General features: G+C 37.7%; 1 protein-coding gene across 1 annotated transcript in view; it reads right to left on the bottom strand.

The window, feature by feature from the left end:
- The window catches only part of galnt14 (UDP-N-acetyl-alpha-D-galactosamine:polypeptide N-acetylgalactosaminyltransferase 14 (GalNAc-T14)), a 139,855-nt gene that overhangs the window by 101,335 nt on the left and 17,816 nt on the right, over window positions 1-20,704 (bottom strand). The window contains exon 2 of the mRNA XM_032585047.1: window positions 8,792-8,961. Coding sequence (XP_032440938.1) covers window positions 8,792-8,961 — 170 coding nt within the window. The remainder of the gene's footprint in view (window positions 1-8,791; window positions 8,962-20,704) is intronic.

Below are 20,704 nucleotides of genomic sequence, written 5' to 3'. Positions count from 1 at the left end.
ATAAACATTGTGTTTTAATATTGAAATTGTCATTTAAATGTAGTTAAAATAATGTGCATCAATATTTTTGCTAAGCTGCTGATGACCAAACAACAAGTTGTTTAGTAACTTCTGTGATTTGATTTCTGGCAGAACTTCTCAGTGCCACGCCAAATAAAGATATTTAATTCATAAAAAAAACTGTAAAAAGACAGAAAAGCAAAATGCAACATGGTGAGGTAAAACATTACTACCAGATCATGCAGTTATCTTTTAACAGAATGAAAACAATCATACCTGTGAGCAGGTATGACTGTCTTTTATTTTATTTTAAATGGATGATCTAAATTCCTGTCACTGTTATCAGATGATTTCTTATAACAGAGTTTTTGTAACTTTTGTTGTTGTTGTTGTTGTTGTTGTTGTAATATTCGTCCTAATTTCATTTTGTAAACTATGCTGTTTGATAAAACGAGATCTTGGGACTAACCTGGAAAAAACATTTATAGATTATAAAATTATAGGAAATATTAACTTAAGTTTTCTTTTTTCATGAATGTTCTTCAGATTATACCTGTGAGTTCAGTCAAAGTTATTCTTAAATTCATTTAACATATAAGCAGCTACAATATAATATCCAAATAAATACAAAATAAACTGGTAATAAATACCATGTTAACATGGTAGTTTCTGAAACAATATGTCTACTGCAACATCAGCTTGTTTGTTCAACTTTTAAGCAGTTAATAATTTAATAATAAATGTCCTTATCTAAGTCATACAAAACACTTTCAAAGTGTTTCTCATTCAGTGCCAGACATCTACAAACCCTTTGCAAATGTTTACATCACATCATAAATCACTGGGTGGTTTGGCTCATCAACAGAACAGAACAGGGTCAGGAAAAGGACAGCTAACACCTCTGCAGACCCCACACATACTGGACATAAACTTCTTAGACTTATATTCAGATGGCACTGCAGAGATCTCTTTTCTAAAGACAGACGTATTTTTCTTCTTTACATTAAAAAATTGGCTCTACAATTTTTAGTTGTATGGCTTTGTCCTTTATTTTATGCTTTCTAAGGTTTGTTTATTCTTAATGTCTTGAAACTAAAGACAAATTCCTTCTTTATTTACACAATATTGACCAAAAAGCTGATTCTGATCAACTAGACTAATTATCAATAGTATGTTTGATATGTCAGCTGTCATCCTACATTAATGTTCTTTTATCAAACATAAAAACAATCCCAGCACACACACATGCAGAAATCAGACATTATTGATCATTTTCTGCCTCCTGCTCAGCTTATGGCTGGAAAACAGAGCTGGGGAAAATTTTAGAAGAATGTGAAACAGGCAGCGAAGATGGAAGAGGAGGGACAGCGGCGGGGACGAGTAACAAGATGATAACACTATCGGGAAAAGTACAGGGAGCGCGTTTACTCAATGCAAGTGTAAAACACACAAACACACAGGTGCAGAGGGACGACAAGGAGACCTGGAGTAACAGCAATCCTTCTTGTGAAGAGCAGCGGTGACAGGATGGTTGACAGGCACTTACACCAGCCAATCGATGGAGACAGATCAATGACGGACTGGAGCAGTCGATAGCTGGACCGACCTCTGGGGTGCACACACACACACCCACACACACACACACTGCATAGTGACAGTTCATGACTCAATTCAAGGTTGAGTAAAGGAAAATATCACAGAAATTTAATATAAATATCTTGCAGGATCACTATGAGGACTTCATGTCTTCAACGTTTCTTTACAGGACTGAAACATTTTCAGTGGAGATTTAGATCAACATTTATATGATCTTTACAACCATCTTATTATGTATTATTATTTTATCAGTTCTTCTTAAAAAGGTGTGCATGGATGCAGAAAGACCTTTTCACCAGTCAGCTTTAAGACTCTGACCTACCCATGACCTCCATCTTTTCCTCAAAACTAAAGGATGATCTAAAAGGTAAACTCAATAAGACACCAGAACTTCAGACAAAGTTGAAAAACCAGAGCTGACTGGGTGGAAATTAAAGGAGCTAATTCAGAAGGATTGAATTATCAGAACGTTTACAGCATCTTCTGCTCGGTGGTCGCTTCGACGTGCGCTCGACTCACAGGCAGAACAAGGAGGTTAGCTAAAGCTAAAGCGACGGTAAAGCTGCTTAGCGTCACTGTCACTCTTTGCCGTTGTGGAGCACAGGGTGCTTTGGAGCTCAGGTTCCACATCAGCAGATTACCCGCACTACACCAAGGGGATTTCCTCGCCTCACCGTGAGATTTCTGCTGTGCTGTTTGTTAAACTCAATGTAAACATCAGTAAACGGAAAAGAAGGAGTGTTTTCTGACAAGAGGAGCTGCCTAGACCAGAGAACAAGAGAAAAAGATTAAAATAACAAAAAAGACACTCCGAAGTCTGGAAAAAAAAGACTTGTGGTACTCAGGAAGAAAGCAAAAGACATATTTCAATAAATTCTGATTTCAGCCACAATGGGTTGAGTGGTAAATAGTAAAAGTGTTAGAATTAAAACTGAGCATTTCTGTTAAAATTACATTTGAATGACATGATCCATACAAATGCACTCTGCACTTTTCAGATTTTTAATGAAAAGCATGTTAGCATTTAGCTTCCTCTTCAGAATTCTGCTCTACTGTGTTTTGATTTGTCACTTTTAACACAAATATAATAAACTGTGCAGGAGTTTAAGGAGTATTAATACTTTTGCATGTTTTCTCCCACTGGTTGATATTAAAACTGAAATTTCCAAAGACAGTGGTTGACTTTTTAACATGTTCAGACCAAGAATCAAAGAAAACACGCCGATTTTACAAACTGATTGAGCTTCTTAAAACTTTTCCTCTGCTTCTGTTTTAAATCAAGTCCGCCTATTTCCATCTAGTGCTTCACCTTTAGTTGATTTTAACATAAAAAGTGTAAATAAAGTTTAGCTGGCTTCTTTCTCTGCTTTCTGTTCAGGATGCTACTCTCTGCTATCATTCATCACTTGCACAAGTAATCAAATCAACAAGCCTGACGAGGACAAATAAAATGGTTGCTCAGTGAGAGTTCGAAGCGTGTTGTCTTTGTACTTTTTTCTTTTTTTCAGGGCTTGTGATCTGAAAAGATGAAGGGTGTTTGCGTGGGAGCCACCAGAGCTAATGCGGTGATTAATGTTTAGCTGCATGTTGTGATTCATGGAAATATGACTAAATGGTTCACTGAGTGTGAAAGGACTCTGACGCCACCGAATACGTGCAACACACACACACACACACTGAGAGCGACGTACTGAATGACTGCGTGATCTAGTTAGTGATAAGTGTTCAAGGATCACTGGGTCAAAATGAAATTAAATAATTTCTAACCCACTGACTGGACTCTGGACTTCTGGGTGTGTTTTGTTTTTTTTCTTTTTTAAAGTAAGGATGTTTCAAAGAAAGATGACTCCATTTTGGAGCAGCAACAACAAAACACCAGAGCATTATCACATCTCCCACCCCGGCAAAACAAAGAGGATGACAAATGTGTGCAGTGTGCCGTGGTTTTCCGCTCCGCGTCAGAGAAGAAAAAGGATGATGATATTATATCCTTTTAATGCCACAGTTTCACAGTCAGGATATTTCCCCTCATGACCAGATGTCTTTTGGATCTCTTATACAATGTCATTAACAATGTCTTCGTGTCAGGCGCTGCTGATAGATTTTTTTAGCTTGAAAGAACAGGAAACTGACTTCATTTTTTATGCAAAACATGCTTGGAGCGTCAGGAGCACAAAAGATTTACAGAAAAAAATAAAGAAAGAAAGAAAAACGATCTGCTCTGACATTAAATTATAAACCTTTTTAGGCATTTAGCTTTTTTCTAGTTTACTTTTCAGAATGTGTTATATATTTGAATTAGATATTGTTCTCTTTGTTTTAAAATTGTAGGAACCAAAATAACCTCCATGTTTGTGATAAGAGGTGGCGACTAATATGGAATCCCCAAGGGAAGTAAAACTTCCTACCAAGTATTTTTTGGCTGAAAATACACAGAAACCATTCACTGTATAGATAAAATTGGAACACATTTACTCTGAACATTTTGTTATACCAGTTCAACTCCATTCAGTTTATTTATAAAACGCTAATTCATAATTTCAAGGTACTTCACAAAAAAAGCAATTTCATTTCAGTCACACATACTGTACATCCCAAATGGTTCAACTGATCAAACAGTGTATTAAGTTAAGTTCATTATTAAAATGAGTTTAAAAAGTTTTCTATCTATCCCAACCTGGGGAACGGTTTCCAAACTTTCCAACTTATGATCTAAAAAATGAAAATATCAGAAGGTCATGACCCCGATCCTTGGTTGAGCATACAAGCAATTCTTAATGAGTCAATTGAAAAGTGGCAAAATGGCAACAAAATCAGCAACAACAATCAGTTTGTTGGTCAACAAGTTGCTTTTAGTTATGTTCAAGTCCAGTCTAAAAACTTTAACAACATTTCTAAAATGCTTCTGCTTGTTAGAACTTACTGTCCAGTAATCGATGGCGATCACACCAGCACCACCGCGTCTTGACAGGAAAGCGGGCATAGATAATAGATGGATAGATAAAACAGGAAACATAACTAAACTGTAACTATATAAAAATTTATTATAAAAATATAATAAATCACAATCATCATTGAAATACCACAATGTGCAACATTTCAACTGCAAAGGACTGCTGAGGTGTGATATTTGTAATATTTATTATATTCTGTAGTTGCATTACAGGTTTTACTCAAGTTGGAGCTTGAAAAACATAAAAACTACAATAAACTACAGTTTGTTCACTGAGCTTAAAGGAACTCTGAAGATTTTCCCAGAGGGAGAAAACATGGAGCTAATCAGGAAGTGCCACAGAGACTGCGGTGTTTTTCTCCTTTCTGTGCGCTCCCCGGGTTTCTTACTACTTATCTTAAACTCATGCATGACGGTGCACTTCTTTTGTCTTGCATAAAGTCTCAAACAGAACTGGTTGCCATATCAACCTGCAGTGTAGCTCTGGAGGATGTGTTTGCTCCCCGTGCTGCATTGTCTTCCAGCTTGGATCTAATCCCTGCAGCGAAGCGGCTGCTGGATTTATAGACACTCGTGGAGCAGACGGAGGGAGGTTCCCCTGTTCACTGAGATAATAGCAGAGCACTGAAGTGGAGTGGTTTATACACACACATGAACACACACACAGCCTCTTAAGCTCTGCATGTGGCAATTATCTCTCCTCTCAGCAGCTTGTGGCATCTCCCCCATCTCCTGTCCTCTTCTCCACCTCGCCTTCTCTCTTTTTATTAACCTCCTAACTTTCCCTCCTTTGCTCCAACATCTCTCCATCGCTCCCTGTGATCTTTGCATCCGTACCCTCATCCCTTTCTCTGCATGCTGCATCCTCGCCCTTCTTCCAACACCACAAAGTAAACGGAAGCATGGCTTCCATTCAAAGCAAAAATCCACAAATTTTATCTCCACTCATATAATCAGCTGTTTTTAAATGAAGAGGCTTTGAACAACCACAATGTGTTCACTTCAGTGTAGGAGGCTGCTGACACCTCTACACTGCAAAAACACTGAATCGTACCAATTATTGTTGTTTAGCTTCTAATGCAAATATCTTAGTACATTAATAATCCTTAATATTGATGAAAAAAGTTCCACTGGGAGATTTTTACACTTGTAACGTGGGAAAAAAAGTCTTGTTTTAAGTGAAACTTGCTCTTTTTTATTGATACAAAAAAATTATTTAAGTAAAAATAACTCCTATTTCTTGCTGAACAGGTACTTGTAAGTTAGTTTTCAAATATATTTGCACTACAGCCTAAATCAAAAGTATTTAGTTTTTGAGTGTAGTTTCTTTACATCATGTTTAGGCTCTAAGAAGTGTTTTAAAATCCTCACACACACGCTCTCCTTTTCAGGCAGAGATTTCCACTTCTGCTCACTGTTCAGCATATCAGGGATGTTCAGTGTTTCCAAAATGACGTTTCAGTGGTTAGAGGGCCGGGGTTTCACTCCCAAGTGTTTCATTTAGAAGATTGTCATCATACCACTAAATCAAAATGACACGTTTTCAACTGTTTCTAAAAAGATGCAACCAACTTCAAGATCAGAATGACACTTCTCTCTGTAATCTGAATACTTACACCCTGCAGGTTTCAGGAAGAACTAAAAATCTTCCTCCTTTACTCTTCAGGTGATCGTTTCCTCACTGGGAAAATAACAGACCTGCTGCAGCCGAATCTCCAAACCTGCTGTGTTTTTCTCTCCTACCAATTTTCTTTAGACCAGTAATTGATGTTACTGTGGTTCGTTTCTGGTTTATGATGCTTAGTGACTGTCAGCTATCAATCAAGCATGCCGTCAGTCACATTTATTTCACAGTAGGTTAACATAAGAACACAAAAAGAACTCACTTAAAATATTATTTTGTATTATTACTAACAATCAGGAGAAGAAGAAGAAAGCTGTCTTCTTAGATTTGGGCTTATATTCATGAGTAGCAAAAATATTTTTAGCTCCATTACTACAAAAATACAAAATCTTAGCAAGTATTTTGTCTCGTTTTTAATGAAAATATTTTGGTACACTGAAATAGCAAAATATATGAGCTTGTTTTAAGTAAATTCCTTAATATTGATGAAACACTGGCAGATTATTTTTCTTGTTATAAGTGGAAAAAAATCTGCCAGTGCAACAAGCACTTCTTTTCACTATTTAAGAATTATTGACTTAAAATGAGCTTTAATATCTTGATGAAAAGGTTCGAGCATTTTAAAAGCTTGGAAGGAGTAAGATTTACGTAAGTAAGATTTGTTCAGACTGAGACAGAGAGTCTTGGGGAGAAAAAAAGTCTTCTACTTTTAAATTACAAATTACACATTCTCAACTTTTCAGGCTTTCTAAATTTACATTGGTTCATTTTTTTCTATTTCTAAAAGTTTCTGCACAACTACCTTGACTTTAAGCCAAGTTCTTCCTCTCGGGAACCCAGCCAGCGTGTAGGAAGCAGTGCAGAGTCTGCAATGAAAATGAAGGTGTTTCTGCAGCAGCTTCAGCCCAGAATTGCTGCAGTTTCTCGGTTTTTGGTCCCGGCAGAGCATGAGGTGCCACTATTTCCCCTGCCAAGAGCCCCGGAGACCCCAGCTCCACGGTAACCGTGTTAACAGATAATCACATAACAGAACCCTCCTTCACTACCATCCACACACACACGCTTCAGCCTTGTCCTATATGAGATAAATGAGCACCATCAGCCCCCTACCTTCCCGCTAACAGATGAATGTCTGTGTATATCCCTGGTTTTTCCCTCCTACACATCATTCTCACTTTTATAACACACACACACACGCCAAGTGCCTTATGTCAGCCCCACAGTGAATTTTCCTCCTCTCTTAGCACAACAGATGATGCAGGCGATCAACACAATGCTCGCTTACGCACATTAGCAATCCACATATGCACATGCAAAACCACTCACACTTGCACACGCATTCACACACGGCGTCAGAGGCAGCAAACGAGATATTACAGGAAAGGAGAGCCAATCATCTGGGGACGCATGTCCAAACAGCAGATGCACACCGTGATGTAGGTGCCAGTTACACTCAGACGATTTGGGCTCCTATAGGAGACGGATCCTGGAGCCAGCTGTGCTCCTCACCAGAAACCACTCACAACTACAGACAGCTTATCACCAGTCTGAGTGTTTTTGTTCTGAGTCGTCATTTAGCCAATGTAATGTTTAGGGAAACAGATTTTACTCAGCTTAGTTTTTAAACGTTAAATAAATCTGATAAACTATTTAAATCATGTGAAGTGCAAAATCATAAGTCAGTAATTTGGAGCCTTATATTAACCTCCATGTAAAAAATAAACACAAGTTACAATGTTCTGGATGTAGAGAGATTTGGGCTAAATGAGGATTTTGACAATCCTTGTCAAAATCTTCATCAACATCTACTAAAATGTACAGATATTATATATTTTTTTCAAACACAACAATCATCACTTTACTGTAATTTGATGAAGAGGTAGTGCATTAATAAACTTCTAATACAACAACAGCAGAAACTCCAAGAGTGCTTATTTTTAAAGTTGCACTAGAATCCAAAGGTTTGTAGAAAAGTTGTGTTTGTGAATCCTGAGTGGTGTCAGCGCAGACACACTGGACCTCTGCACACTTTCCACAAGTGCCTGGAAGTATTTTATCTCTCCGAATGAGACGAGGCGGATGCTGTCAAAGCGACAAGCTCCTTATCTTCCCGCTGAGCGTCTTTCAAACAGACGAGAACGACGAGCCGCTAAGAGGATTTCTGTTTTGGTTTAAATTAATTTCTAAGCGGACAGATGGATTGTAATTTGCTGTTTTCTGTGTTTGTTTCTGTAATCAAGTTTTGTTTTGGTGGAGAATAATTAGAAACTTGAGTTGGTTTTAATGGGTGTGTGTGTGTGTGTGTGTGGGTGGGTGTGTGTGTGTATACCTGTGATGCAGAAAGCGGTGTTTGTTTATGCCTGCAGGCTGCTGGAGTTCAGCTCCTCTGTGTACTGATAAGCTCTCATCTTATGCAGTGCATTCCTGACAGATTCATACATCAAACTGTGCAGTTTGGTGGTAATAAAAATATCTGTTCTGAGGTCACGTTATCAGAAAATGGTTCACAAAATCTGCTTCAGCACACACTCCATCTGAGATTTTACAACCTGACTTTTTCTGCTTATCCTGTGTTTATATGAGGTGGGACGCTGTTGATAAAGCTGAGGGTCGTGTACCTGTAGTGGCGCGTGTCTCTCAGTGCTCGGTCGCTGGGGATGCGTTCGCTCTCTCTCTGGTTGAAGGCATACAACGTGTACGGATCGTCGCCGGGCTTCCAGCGCCGAGCGTTCAGGTAACTCCGCTCATCAAAGCCCTCCAACATGTCCTCCCACTCCTCATCGGAAATCTGGAAAACAGTCAGCAGGTCAGAGGAAGAACTGATATCAGTATCAGACTTGGTGGATCTCTTCTCAGCACAATGATTGCTGAGGATCTGCAGCAGAAAGAAAACACAGTTTGTTTGGATAATTACATCTAGAGTCATTCACAAAGTAAATTCTCAGCCAAAGATTAGAAACACTTTTCCTTAAAGTGGCAGGATTATGTTTGCATATCTCCACATATTATTTGTAACAGAGGCAGAGTGGTCACCATTAGAGATTCTTTAGTACTTCAGGCTGTAAGTGGATTCCAGTAACCAGGCTCAACTTCAGCCTCGCTGCAGTAAAATGAACTTTTTTGTCCCACTGGTGTGAGTATAAGTCGGATGTTCATTCAGCAGAACATAAATCAATTAAATAGCCTTATTGTGCAAGATCAGTTTGTTTTCTTATTTTTTAATCGTATTTGCAAATATCTTATATATTTAAGTATGCTGCAAATGGATTAAGCTATCGTTGATTTCAGATTTTGTAACTCACTTTGGTCGTCAAAAGTTGTCCTAAAAGAAAGAGTTAAACTTCGACTTGGGTTTATCTTAGATTAAAAATCTCTTATTTATAATTCAAAGAGAAAAGATAACAGGTATAACACATTTATGGAAAACAGTTTAAACAAACTAATGAAATCCACATGAAAGCCACATTGTTGCAGTACATTTTTGCCGAGTATGTTATCTTTACCACCCATAGATTCAGTTAATTAACACTGCACTCACCCTGTGTAACACTGTATAATTAAACTAGGAAGCAAAACAATATTTGTCCAATTTAAAAGGACTTAGAGGAGCGAAAGGAAAAGTGTTGTTTGGTTGAAATAAAAAGTATTAAGTCTGGCTGTAGAGTGACGTTTTCTTTGTATCGCTCATCATCACAGTGGAAGGAAAATGTGAGATTTAGTCATAAATGTCACATTCTGAGACTCAGATATTGTGTACAGTATTGGTCCATCTGCTGTTGTTCACATTTAAAAGCATGTGAAGCTTTTAGAGGTCATTTCACTAGAGGAAGATTCAGGGCTTTACTGCTTAACAAGATGAATGCAGGACTTCAGGTTTCCATCCTCATTGTCCTCTCTGTGTTTTAAGACAAACTGCTGCACTTGGTCTCTCTGCAGTGTTTGGGTTCTGCCTTAATAGAGGCTGTACATAAAATATTCAATCACATCTCTTACAGTTGAGGTACAAATATGAATCTGGTACATTAACGTTTAGGTAGAAATCAGAGTCAAAACATGATTAAATGTTTGTTTAAATGACCACAAATGTTTCAGATATACTGCTGCAAATACTGAGACTTTAAAAACAATCAACTGAATACGGAGTTTGGGTTCAAATTTCTAGCAAGGAAACTTTAAAATATCGAAAAGTTGCTGTGAAGGACAAACAACCATAATGTATTCATGGATGTGGAATAAGTAATTTTTTTGTCTCTCTGTGGGAAATTCAGGTGTAAAACCAAATCAAAGGTAAGTGGAAGCATGCAGATGTACACAGAGGTAAAAATATATATATATGTAAGTAGGAATAGGATAAGGTCAAATTTACAACCTGCATACTTTTAACTTTTGTCGGTGCGGAGTATGCATCAATGTATGTAACTAATTGTTGGTTTTAGAAGTTATTGAAGTTGTATGATTCCAGTTTGGAAAAATGTTCCAGTTGTACATTTTTATTATTTATGAGCCTAAATAAGGATAATTTAGAACTAGATTGTTCTACAAACAATGAGGTTGTAGAACAAAATAATCATTTTGTTCCAAATAAGCTAACGATGAATCAGTAAAACGTCCCTTCAGCCTCGTTCATCAACAAAGTCTGACATCAGTCCCTCAAACAAGATGAGAATTTAAGATTATAATGTTTTCTTTTAGTCTTCACTCAAAACCCAGGATGGTTTTTACTAAAATTTGCTTTAGAATCAAATGTATTGATTAACCAAATGGAGAACCACACAATAATCAAACATGAAGCTTTTAAATACTAATATAGCAGCTCTAAAACTCTGATTAAAGCCAGTGATTTAAGCTAATTTCCCTGATGTAAAAACATTTCCAAACAGTGCAAAGCGTCTTCAGACAGCAGCCAATCCATCAAGTTTACTGATATATCACCTTTCAAATTCCGTCTGAGCTGAACTCTTCACTGCTTTGCAATCATAACTTCAAAAAGTAAAGCCTGTGAGCTTGAATTACTTGCAGAACAGTAATTTATTGCATTGTAATATCCCTCCCCCCCAGGTGACAGAATATCTTTGAACACAATGATATTATTTTCAACAATGCCACAAAACAAAACCGTAATTTTTCGAGGTGGAGTGTGTGATCATTCTCAGAGTTCAGATGAGACTGAGTTAGAGCCTGCAAGGCTTGGAATCATCCCAAAAACCTGCACACTGCTACACTTTGGAAAACAGACCTTGGTAATGAAAAACATATGCAGGGTGTAGTTAATAGGCTGGAGCCTGCTTTTAAAATGCTAATCAGGGAAGCTACACTCCAGTTTTAGCAACAGTAAAGTCACTGATTCTGCAGAAGTGCCAAGGAGTTTTTCTTCCTCGTAGAAGAAAATGCAAAAATGAAATAAATCGAGTTCATCTCCAAACAGCCGGCTGTGAAAACACAAGGTGGTATTAATTAGAAAGCAGAGCTTCAGCTGGACTTTCTGTGCTCTGACTGGAGTGTATGTGGTTTCCAATATAATCTACAGGATGCTATAGAAATGTGTTTGCATGCAGGAGAGGGTGTGTGTTGTTCAGCTGTGTCTTGATGAGGAGGAAGTGTGTGTTTCGGTGTGGTTTTGTGTAATGCACAAGAGAGAAAAGATGTTTCTTTGAGGGTGAGACGTATAAAAAATGTGTTCTCTCCTGCACTTTCCGGATCATAAACACAACACAGGAGCTTCGGCTAAATCCCCTGGAGGCCGTATTTCTCCCCAACGATCACACACGCTGGCATATAAAGGAGATGAATGGGAACACACACACACAGGGTCAGAGCCGCAACGGTGTGTGTAACAGAACAACATTTACGGTGAAACAGCAGTCTGGATGGAGGGATGCAGCAAACGACTTCTTTATTTTACTATAGTCCTGCTCTTGCTTTCCCTCCATCTTCTCATTATTCAGCCGTACGACTTGCTGATGCGACACATTGTCTAAATGGGGCCATTAGAGGGCTGCGAGTCGGAGGCCGTGTGTGTGAAAGTGAATGTGTTATTCCGTGTTGGCGCTTCTTCCCCTGGTGGCTGTAACAACAAAGCATGAAGAACGAGACAAAGAGGGGAGGACAGGAAGAGGAAGACATGGGACGAGACAGGAGCTAATGAGGAAGAGGAGCGGTGACAGAGGGTGACGAAGGAGCCACATGGTGGGGGGTGCAGCGCCTTCCAATCATGGGTTTAAATCTCAGCTGATGTGTTTCGGGTTATAGTTTCTTCCTTTTCATGCATGCACGAGTTTTCTCCGTTTACGATAGAGAAAACTCAAAGTCAAACCATGATCTGTGCAGAATGACAAGGAAAAACCAGACTTTGAAATGCAATGTGAGAAGCAAAATATACTTTATATCTCTGCTCATCTGAAGCTATTTTTTTATCTGACAATTTTATATGTCGGATAAAAAAAAGGCTAATATTGTATAGATTATGTATACACTGGAGTATCTGGGTCAATGCATATCAATGTAAAAAACTTACCTCCATTCTATAGAAATGTCTAGTTTAAGTTCACATATTTATAAGACAAACATCCCTGGTGGCAAAGTCGCAAATCTGTCAGAAAAACAGTAAACATAGAAAATTAAAACTAGGATACTATCTGATATTTAAAGTCAGACATTTGCAACAAAAACTGCCAGAAGTCCTCTGAGGTTTAAGTGATAAATTTAGAAGATATTTTCAAAGTGTAAATGGTAGATCTGTTCCTGGATCAGAACATGTTGCAGCTTCTTCTCTCTCAGGTTTGTTTTCTGAATCCCCTTCAAGGTGCTCACAGAGAGTCTTTTTTATGCTAATTTCAGACTTTACAGTTATTTCAGAGAATATTTCAGTTCTAATATCGTAAATGTCACACTTTAATCAAGGAAATTATTCATTTTCTTTTAGCAATTCAGCAACTCTTTCACATCAGAAATACAAAATCCAAGTTATTTGTGAAAAAGTAGAAATTTTCTCCTCTGTTGCCAGTTTTTTCCCCCCAATCATCTACAACGGCTCTGATACTCATCATCTTAAATACATGATGCAAAACAAAACCAATGTTTAGAAAACTGATGAAAAATACTAAAATAAACAATTCATTAAAAATAAATGACCACATTAGATTTTTAAAGAAAAAACTTGATTTTATAAAACTCTATAAAAGAAGAAAAGCAACATGAATAGTGAGCGACTAAGAAATGAAATATAAAGAAACAACAGAAAGGACAAAAAAGATAATTTTAATGTTATAAGGAAAGTTTAAGTCTTCATGGGAAAAACCACCTAACAGACCGACGGTGACAGACTGGAAGATGAAGAAGATTAATGGGAAGCAGAAAGGATTAAATAAAACAAACAGGAAAGATAAGAAAAATGCAAAGAGAAAAACTGGATCATAGAAAACCTGTAATGGAAGGAGAAAGACGAGAGGTAACAAGAAAACAAGTATTAAAGGCTCTGATGGAGAATTAATTAAACTGAATCCACAAGAGGATTAGGTAACAGGAGCGAACAAAATGAAAAAGAAGAGCAAAAACAACTGAAAGAGACTGAAAATGTGGACAAAGAAAGAAACGGAGAAAGAGTTAAAACAGAACAAAGCCAGGAAGAGGAGGAAAGAAAAGATGGAAAAACAAGAAGAAAGAACGATTAAGCTTCTCTCTATTTAACACACACCTGCGGCCGCGCCGCCACTGCATGATTTGTTTGTGTCTTGTCTCGCTAGGAGCTCAGGAGGAGCTGCGTTCAAGGTCCAATCCTATTTACAAGACACAGACACACACACAGCTTGTCTCCTTAATGCGCCGTGGCATCCTCTCAATGCCTCTCACGGCCGCTAACATGAACACAGACATTCAATTAACAGACCTGAGGCACCGACCGCCGGACAAACGGCCTGGGCCTGCGCAGGCGTGTGTGTGTGTGTTTTACCACCAAGGGAACCTATTAATTCATCCAGACGAGACGGACTGATACATTTAGAATTATAATGAGAAAGTTGAATCCAGCACTCCCACACACACAGCCAGGTGTCACGGTCAATGCATACGCTCTGACAGCTCACAGTGGAGAGAGACAGTGGGGAGGAAGACACAGAGAGGATGCAGAACACAGAGAAACCGGCACATTAACACGGGAAGACAGTGGATTCCTATCTACTACTTCCAAACATTTCAGTAAGGAGGAATCATGAGCTGTCAGGTTGCATCTCTGGGCGGGTTACATTCAAGAGCAAGTTTCTGACACGGAAAACGCTCCAAAATATTACAGTTTTCAGCAAATGTTGTATTAAATATGACTAAATCTTGTTACATTTGAATGAAACAGTAATTTGTGAATCAAAGCTGGATTTTTTAAAAGTGAAAGGCACACTACAGGTTCTCTGATCCACAGATTCATTAAAAACGTATTTCTGACAAATTATTGCAGAAGTTGTGTGAAAATTCCACCTGAATTCATCAGATGAGGATTTATGGTGTTAAGACGGATTATTTACTCACTGTACAAATATTTGAGTTAGTGCATTAGCAAGGGGGGAGGAAACCTAAATATGGGATCAGTAAACATCATGGATTTCAAAAATCCACAAACTGTTTTGCAGATGTAGGACTAAATCACTAAAAAGATGAAAAAATTTATGAAGTTAAACTGGCTTATTCAGTGGAAAACACCAGCTTGACATGTAAATGTTGCTTTTAAATGTTGAAAATAGACTTTTTATTGAACTCTGCTGAGAACAGCTGTCAGTCCGAGTCCCACATTAAAATTTCAGCCCATTTCAACAACCTTACACTATTAATAATGACACAAAATATCTTAAAATGTGGCGGCATATCATATGATCTGTAGAAATCTCTGAACAGAGCAGGAAATGCAGCATAAAAAAGCGGCAAAAGCTCAAAAATGATTGTCAGAAAAGTGAGCGTTGTTAAATCTGCCACGCTCTGAGGGTTTCATGGCTCCAATTTGAATGTTGTGTTTCAGTTTACTGGTTTTTAACGTCATACTCTATGTTGTGTGTGTTAATCTTACCTTGTTTCAATTTTTATTTTATAGTTAAGTACAAGGTTTTCTGGATTAACTGCTTTTGAAGCGTTCTAGATTTAGTAGCCAGCAAGGAGTAGGAGACGGAGAACAGGGAAGACATGCAGCAAAGACCTGGAGCTGAACCTTCTCTACCATGTGACATCCATCCGGTTTTACTTTTAAACAGAAAATGAGATTCACCTCTGAGACTTGGATCAAGGTCACTTGTAAGTCACTCAGACGTAGACCCGGTCCCAATCCTCACACCTCCACCCTGATGCCCTTCATAACTTCGTTCCTGCTGAGGGGTTTGAGCGCGTGTGATGTTTTGAATTAAAAGCTGAAAATATGCCAGTGCTGCGTCTCATATTTTTAAAAAATCAGTTTTTAAATATAACACATTAAAATAATTTTTCTTCACTCTACTGTGCACATGTGAACACAATTCAATTTTGCTCTGTATTGAGCAAGTCATAACAAACCAAATTTAAACAGCTAAATTTCTCCTGCAATGACTTTGGAAAGCAGAAATACCAATAATGTAGATTTAAAATCCATTACTTGTTGTAGATCTGCTGTCTTTTTTAGCAAAACAGCAAAGAGTCTCGTCATTTTGCATGTTGCAGTTACAACACGGAGGCGCTAGTCGATGATGTAACCTGTTCCGTCAATTCTACGATTTCTGCAAGCTTGTACTTCACAGAGGGGAGAAGGATCAATATCGGGACGGGGAAAAAGATTCAACTGGGCCTGAAGGGTTTGGAACAAAGATTTGTGACTGACCTTTGACCCTATGGGCCATTCATGGTTCAAAGCAACCTGTTCATGTTATCTGTAGCTTTATAATTGGATCAGATATATTCCTCCCACTCTGCTCTGGGGAGAAAATTCAAGAATAGACAAGAAATAACGTCATCTTAATTAGATTTGGTTATGAGGTGATGCTTTAGCCTACAGTTTTAATTCAAACAGGAATTACCACGTCACCTCATGTTAACCTCATCACGGCAACATTTTAGGCAGACTAGATGGCATCCATGTGATGATGCATCATTTCAGTCGTTAGAGTTGAAACTTGTAACAAAAACCAGGGAAATTCTCTTCCTTTCAGTTAATATCTTTTTGTTGTCTCTTTTCTAGGAGGAAATGTTGCTGCTCTTTCCTCTCACCTTACAGAACCCACAGATGTGAGTTAAAACTATTATTCCAGCCTCTGGGAGCTGAAATGTAATTAACACGGCCAGGGGAAACGGGATAAAATAGAAACTTGAAACTTCTTCTGGGAATTCTGGACACGGGTCAGCAGGGTTTCAACTACCATTATGAGTCTCCTGTTGCTAGAATTTAATAAAAAAGGGACAGAAGATACACTACGTTAAATTTCATAGACATTTCTGTTCTTAATGCTTAAGTCATTTTGTCGGGTATATGGTTATAGATTTAGCTAGTTCAAAGTCTGACTATCCTTTAGAATTACGAGCTGCTTTCCGTTGTCCTACTGTCGACATCAGGCGTCTTATATTTTCAGTGAGGCTCTGCGTCACAGCTTGTCACAGCGATTCAAGTGCAAAAGGCAAAGAGCTGAAGAATTAAAGAGGAAGGGCGACCGCTACTAATGAGAAAATTTTCCTTTGAAGACGTGTTTGTGCTTGCTTGTGTGTAAAAGGAGAAGAATTATAGCTTATTGTGCACAATGTGGAACAACCAAATGAAACAGAGCCAGGCACTTTTAATGAAACAGAGATCAGAAAAAAAATCTATTTCTGTAAAATTCTGTTCCTTCATCACGTTAAAATCGGCGCCAGATGATGGATTACCTATTACATCCCAGACATAACTCCTGTGTGTCTGTGTCTTTATTATCTCCTGTTTGGCTGCACAACATGAACACACAAACACGCATGTGTCATCCCCTCTATTATATTGTGATGAATCACCTTTGTAATAACTGTAATAAAGCATCAAAACAAGTCTTATTTCTATTAGTTTGCTTCTGTTGCTTAGAGGCAAATTAAAGTCAGAGAGATGGCAGTTATCAGGAGGAGGAGAAATTTCCTTAGTCATGTGCTCTAAAATGATCAGACAAAACAGCAAAGCCCCCTTCACCGTTTGCTCTGTAGGGTTTTTTAAGGTAAAAACCTTTAAAAGAAGTGAATATGTCATCACAGCAGGATAATTTACATCTATGATTTGAACAAATCAATTCCATTGTAAAGAAAAAGAAAATCTAAGAAATAGTCATTTTTAAAATCAAAATGCAGCTTTAGTCTTCATAAAAACAAATATCTTGTTTTAAAAAATAATATCATGAAACATGGGATCGGTTTAAGAAAAGTTTTCATCCACATGAATCCGAACAAATACTGAGCCTCGTTTTAAACATTTAAAAACTTTGCATCAAAGGATCTTTGAGGATTGCAGTTAATGTCGATGTCATCATTGCATTAACAATCCAACCAAGCTTACAGTAAATCAACAGCTTTTCAATTTCCTGTGGTATATTATATAAAAGCCAAAAACAATCTAATCTACAATTAGTTCTTGGTTGTTAGAAAGATGCATCATAAACATTTAATGCAGGATTTTTTTCTCCCAGTGAATAAATGTTCTCAAATAAAATGTTGATTTTTTTAGTGTGAAATCAAGCCACTGCCATGAGGGATGAATTCATTTCAAGATTTCTGCATTCGTTTACCAGGGGTGGCAATTAATTTGGCAGTTGCTGTAAATGTATGAGCAAGATGCTATTAAGCATTTGATTACTGTATAGTTTCATGGATTTACTGTCCTATAACAATATTTTAAAGCCATTTTGATCATAGGAAAAGAAATCTTTAAAGGACATTTTGTATAAAAATGGCAAACAAACAAAATCATGCTGAGATGCTTAATATATTTTGAGGATTTAGTCGTGCGAAATACACAAGCAACAAGAAAAATGCTCTGCAGAAATGAGGCAAACACATGAATATGAATTTTTAGCAGCGGATTAAGCATTATGTGGCAAAAGCTGGAAGTGAAATCCTTAATTCAAAAACCGCACAGAGATAAGCATCCGGAAGACAGATTATACAGGCTAAAGAAACAAACAAAAGAAAACAGAGATGGGAGGGATTAGTCACACTGGGGTCAGATGCTGAACAAAACATCAGAGCTAGACGAACTCACAGCACGACAACTAATTTACCTGATTTCCTTCCTAAACCTGGTCTCTGAAGCTTACCAATTAATTTTCTTGTTGTTTTATGACAATCTTGTTATCCCAGAAAACAGCAAACTGCTGTGTAAGATAACGTTAGATCTTTAGATGAGTGTCAGAGCGGTGCCATCGCTCTTTGTAGTTCAGCTCACTGAGGAGATGAAGCAGTGATCCACCAGTGGCTGTGGATCACTGCTTCATGTCGCATTTAATCAGGCGGGGCGAAGTAGAACAAACAAAAAGTTTATTTTACAGGGAAACTCTGTGACTCAAAAACTTTCTTGTTGTTGTGATTGATATGACTGCAAAAAACACCACAGGACAAATTTATTGATAAGAATCCAATAAGACCCAAAAAGATTAAAATTAAAAACTCATCTCTTTTACACCTATTTAATCAAGATTAACGCAATAGCAAAACAAATTCATGTGATGCCAAAACCAAAGTTAAGCTAAAAGAAAAGTCATGATAAACTAGCATAGCTTCAATTTCACCAAATTCTGTTTTATATGCTAACGTCATTTATGAGAAAGTCGCTATCTTCCATTCCAGTCATTTTGTGGCTTTTTGCTGTTGTGTTGTGGTTTTTACATTTTATTGACCCTTCTTGGCCACCATCCTAGCATGTAAAAATAATTACATCCTTCAGTTTTATGGGTTCCAAGTGAAGAATATGCTTGTTTTATATTTTATTTTTATTTATATCTTTTTTTCGACCCTAAAGCTTTGTGATCCAAGCCTCTGAAAGAAGCAGTTTGTTCTCAATCAAGTTTCTTCTGGATTAAAGAAAAAGCTTGAAGAAATTGCCCTGCAATCTTATTCTAAATTTTACTCCAAATCTTTTTTCAGTGAAAATAATTGTTGCCAACATTCAGACTTTATGGAAGGTGGAGATATGGATCTAGTCATCTATCATTTGCCCTTTTACATTCCTGCAAACCAGGCAGGCAAACAGTCTCAGCTCTTTGGAACCACTAAGTCACATAAAACGGTTCCTGTTTGCAGTATTTAAGGGAAATGCCACACTTTTTGGTGAGATGTATACATGCAAACAAATTCCATATAAACAGATCTTATGCATGGTGAAATATTTCATTCAAGTCATTCCAGTGAAAGTATTGTTTATCTAAATTTTGTCCAGGAAACTGAGGTTTACCTCTTCAGCTCAGTGTAGGAGTATTTGGGTGGTTTTGTTTGTTTTTGGCTCGTTTCCATTTTCCCTCAGCTCTGGGTTGAGTTAAGGGAAAAAAAATACAGTTTCCTCCTAAATTACAGCCTGTTTCTCGCCATGCTGGATTTTTTTTTCCTTTCACAAACACAGAGATAGCAGATTTCTGTGTTTGCTGGAACACCAGTAATTATTTACAACTCAGTCTACAACAGAGGCGCTTCACTCATTCCTTCATACTGTTCTAGGAGAGTGCTTTACCACAAATTTACAAGTAAAATAATTACTGGCTAGAGATCAAAAAATTAATGACTTGTTTGGCTTTGAAAGCTTTTTTTATTTTATATTTTGAAACTTCATCTGTACTCCAATAAAAAACAACCAAACTGTTCTGAGTTTCTGTGATTTCAGACTCTCTACTTCGTCTCCTCATTACTGGATTTATTGCATCATTATGTGCATTTTAGCTCTTGTTCTAACATTTGTGCAGCTGCAGGTAAATAAGACGAGGATTGGGTGGCTGTTTGGGAACAAGAAGGGACAGATGATGGATGAAAATAGGTATTTTCATTCATCATTGTCATTGTTTTTAAGCCACTGATGCATTTATTTTAGCTCTGCTGTCAGTTAGGATGTGTACTATTATTTTCTGCTATATTGTTGTGTACAGGGAGAAGATGCTCAAGTTGCTCAGGGAAACTTAAAGCGGAAAGTCACACTAATTTGACGGGAAGACGGTGTTTCTGATCTAAAAACAGAAATCAAAGCCTTGGTTGCATCAGCAACATGAGATGCAGCATTTTGTTCCCCTTTTATGTTTCTCATCCTGCCATTTGTATCTATTCTTCCATTTAAACTCTTTTCTTCCACCCACATTCATGTTTCTGCTCTTGATCTCTCCCCATCTCTCCTTCTTCTGTTCTGTTATTTGATGCAGCCAGACACACTTGCTTATTTTCTTGCCCTCTCTCCTTTGTCTTCATTTATTTTTCACCTCTTGGTTCTTTCTGCTCTCCTCCCTAGGTGAAGTGGCTGTTGTTTGTTTGAAGTCAGGGCTTATTGAGCTCAGGTCTGGGGAGAGCACCCCAACATCAATACTACTACACAAAGACAGAGAATA

This window comes from Xiphophorus hellerii, chromosome 15 (genome assembly GCF_003331165.1).
Source record: "Xiphophorus hellerii strain 12219 chromosome 15, Xiphophorus_hellerii-4.1, whole genome shotgun sequence".
Classification (NCBI taxonomy): domain Eukaryota; kingdom Metazoa; phylum Chordata; class Actinopteri; order Cyprinodontiformes; family Poeciliidae; genus Xiphophorus; species Xiphophorus hellerii.
Note: the sequence above shows the minus strand (reverse complement) of the source record. Positions and strands in the feature narration are given on the sequence as shown.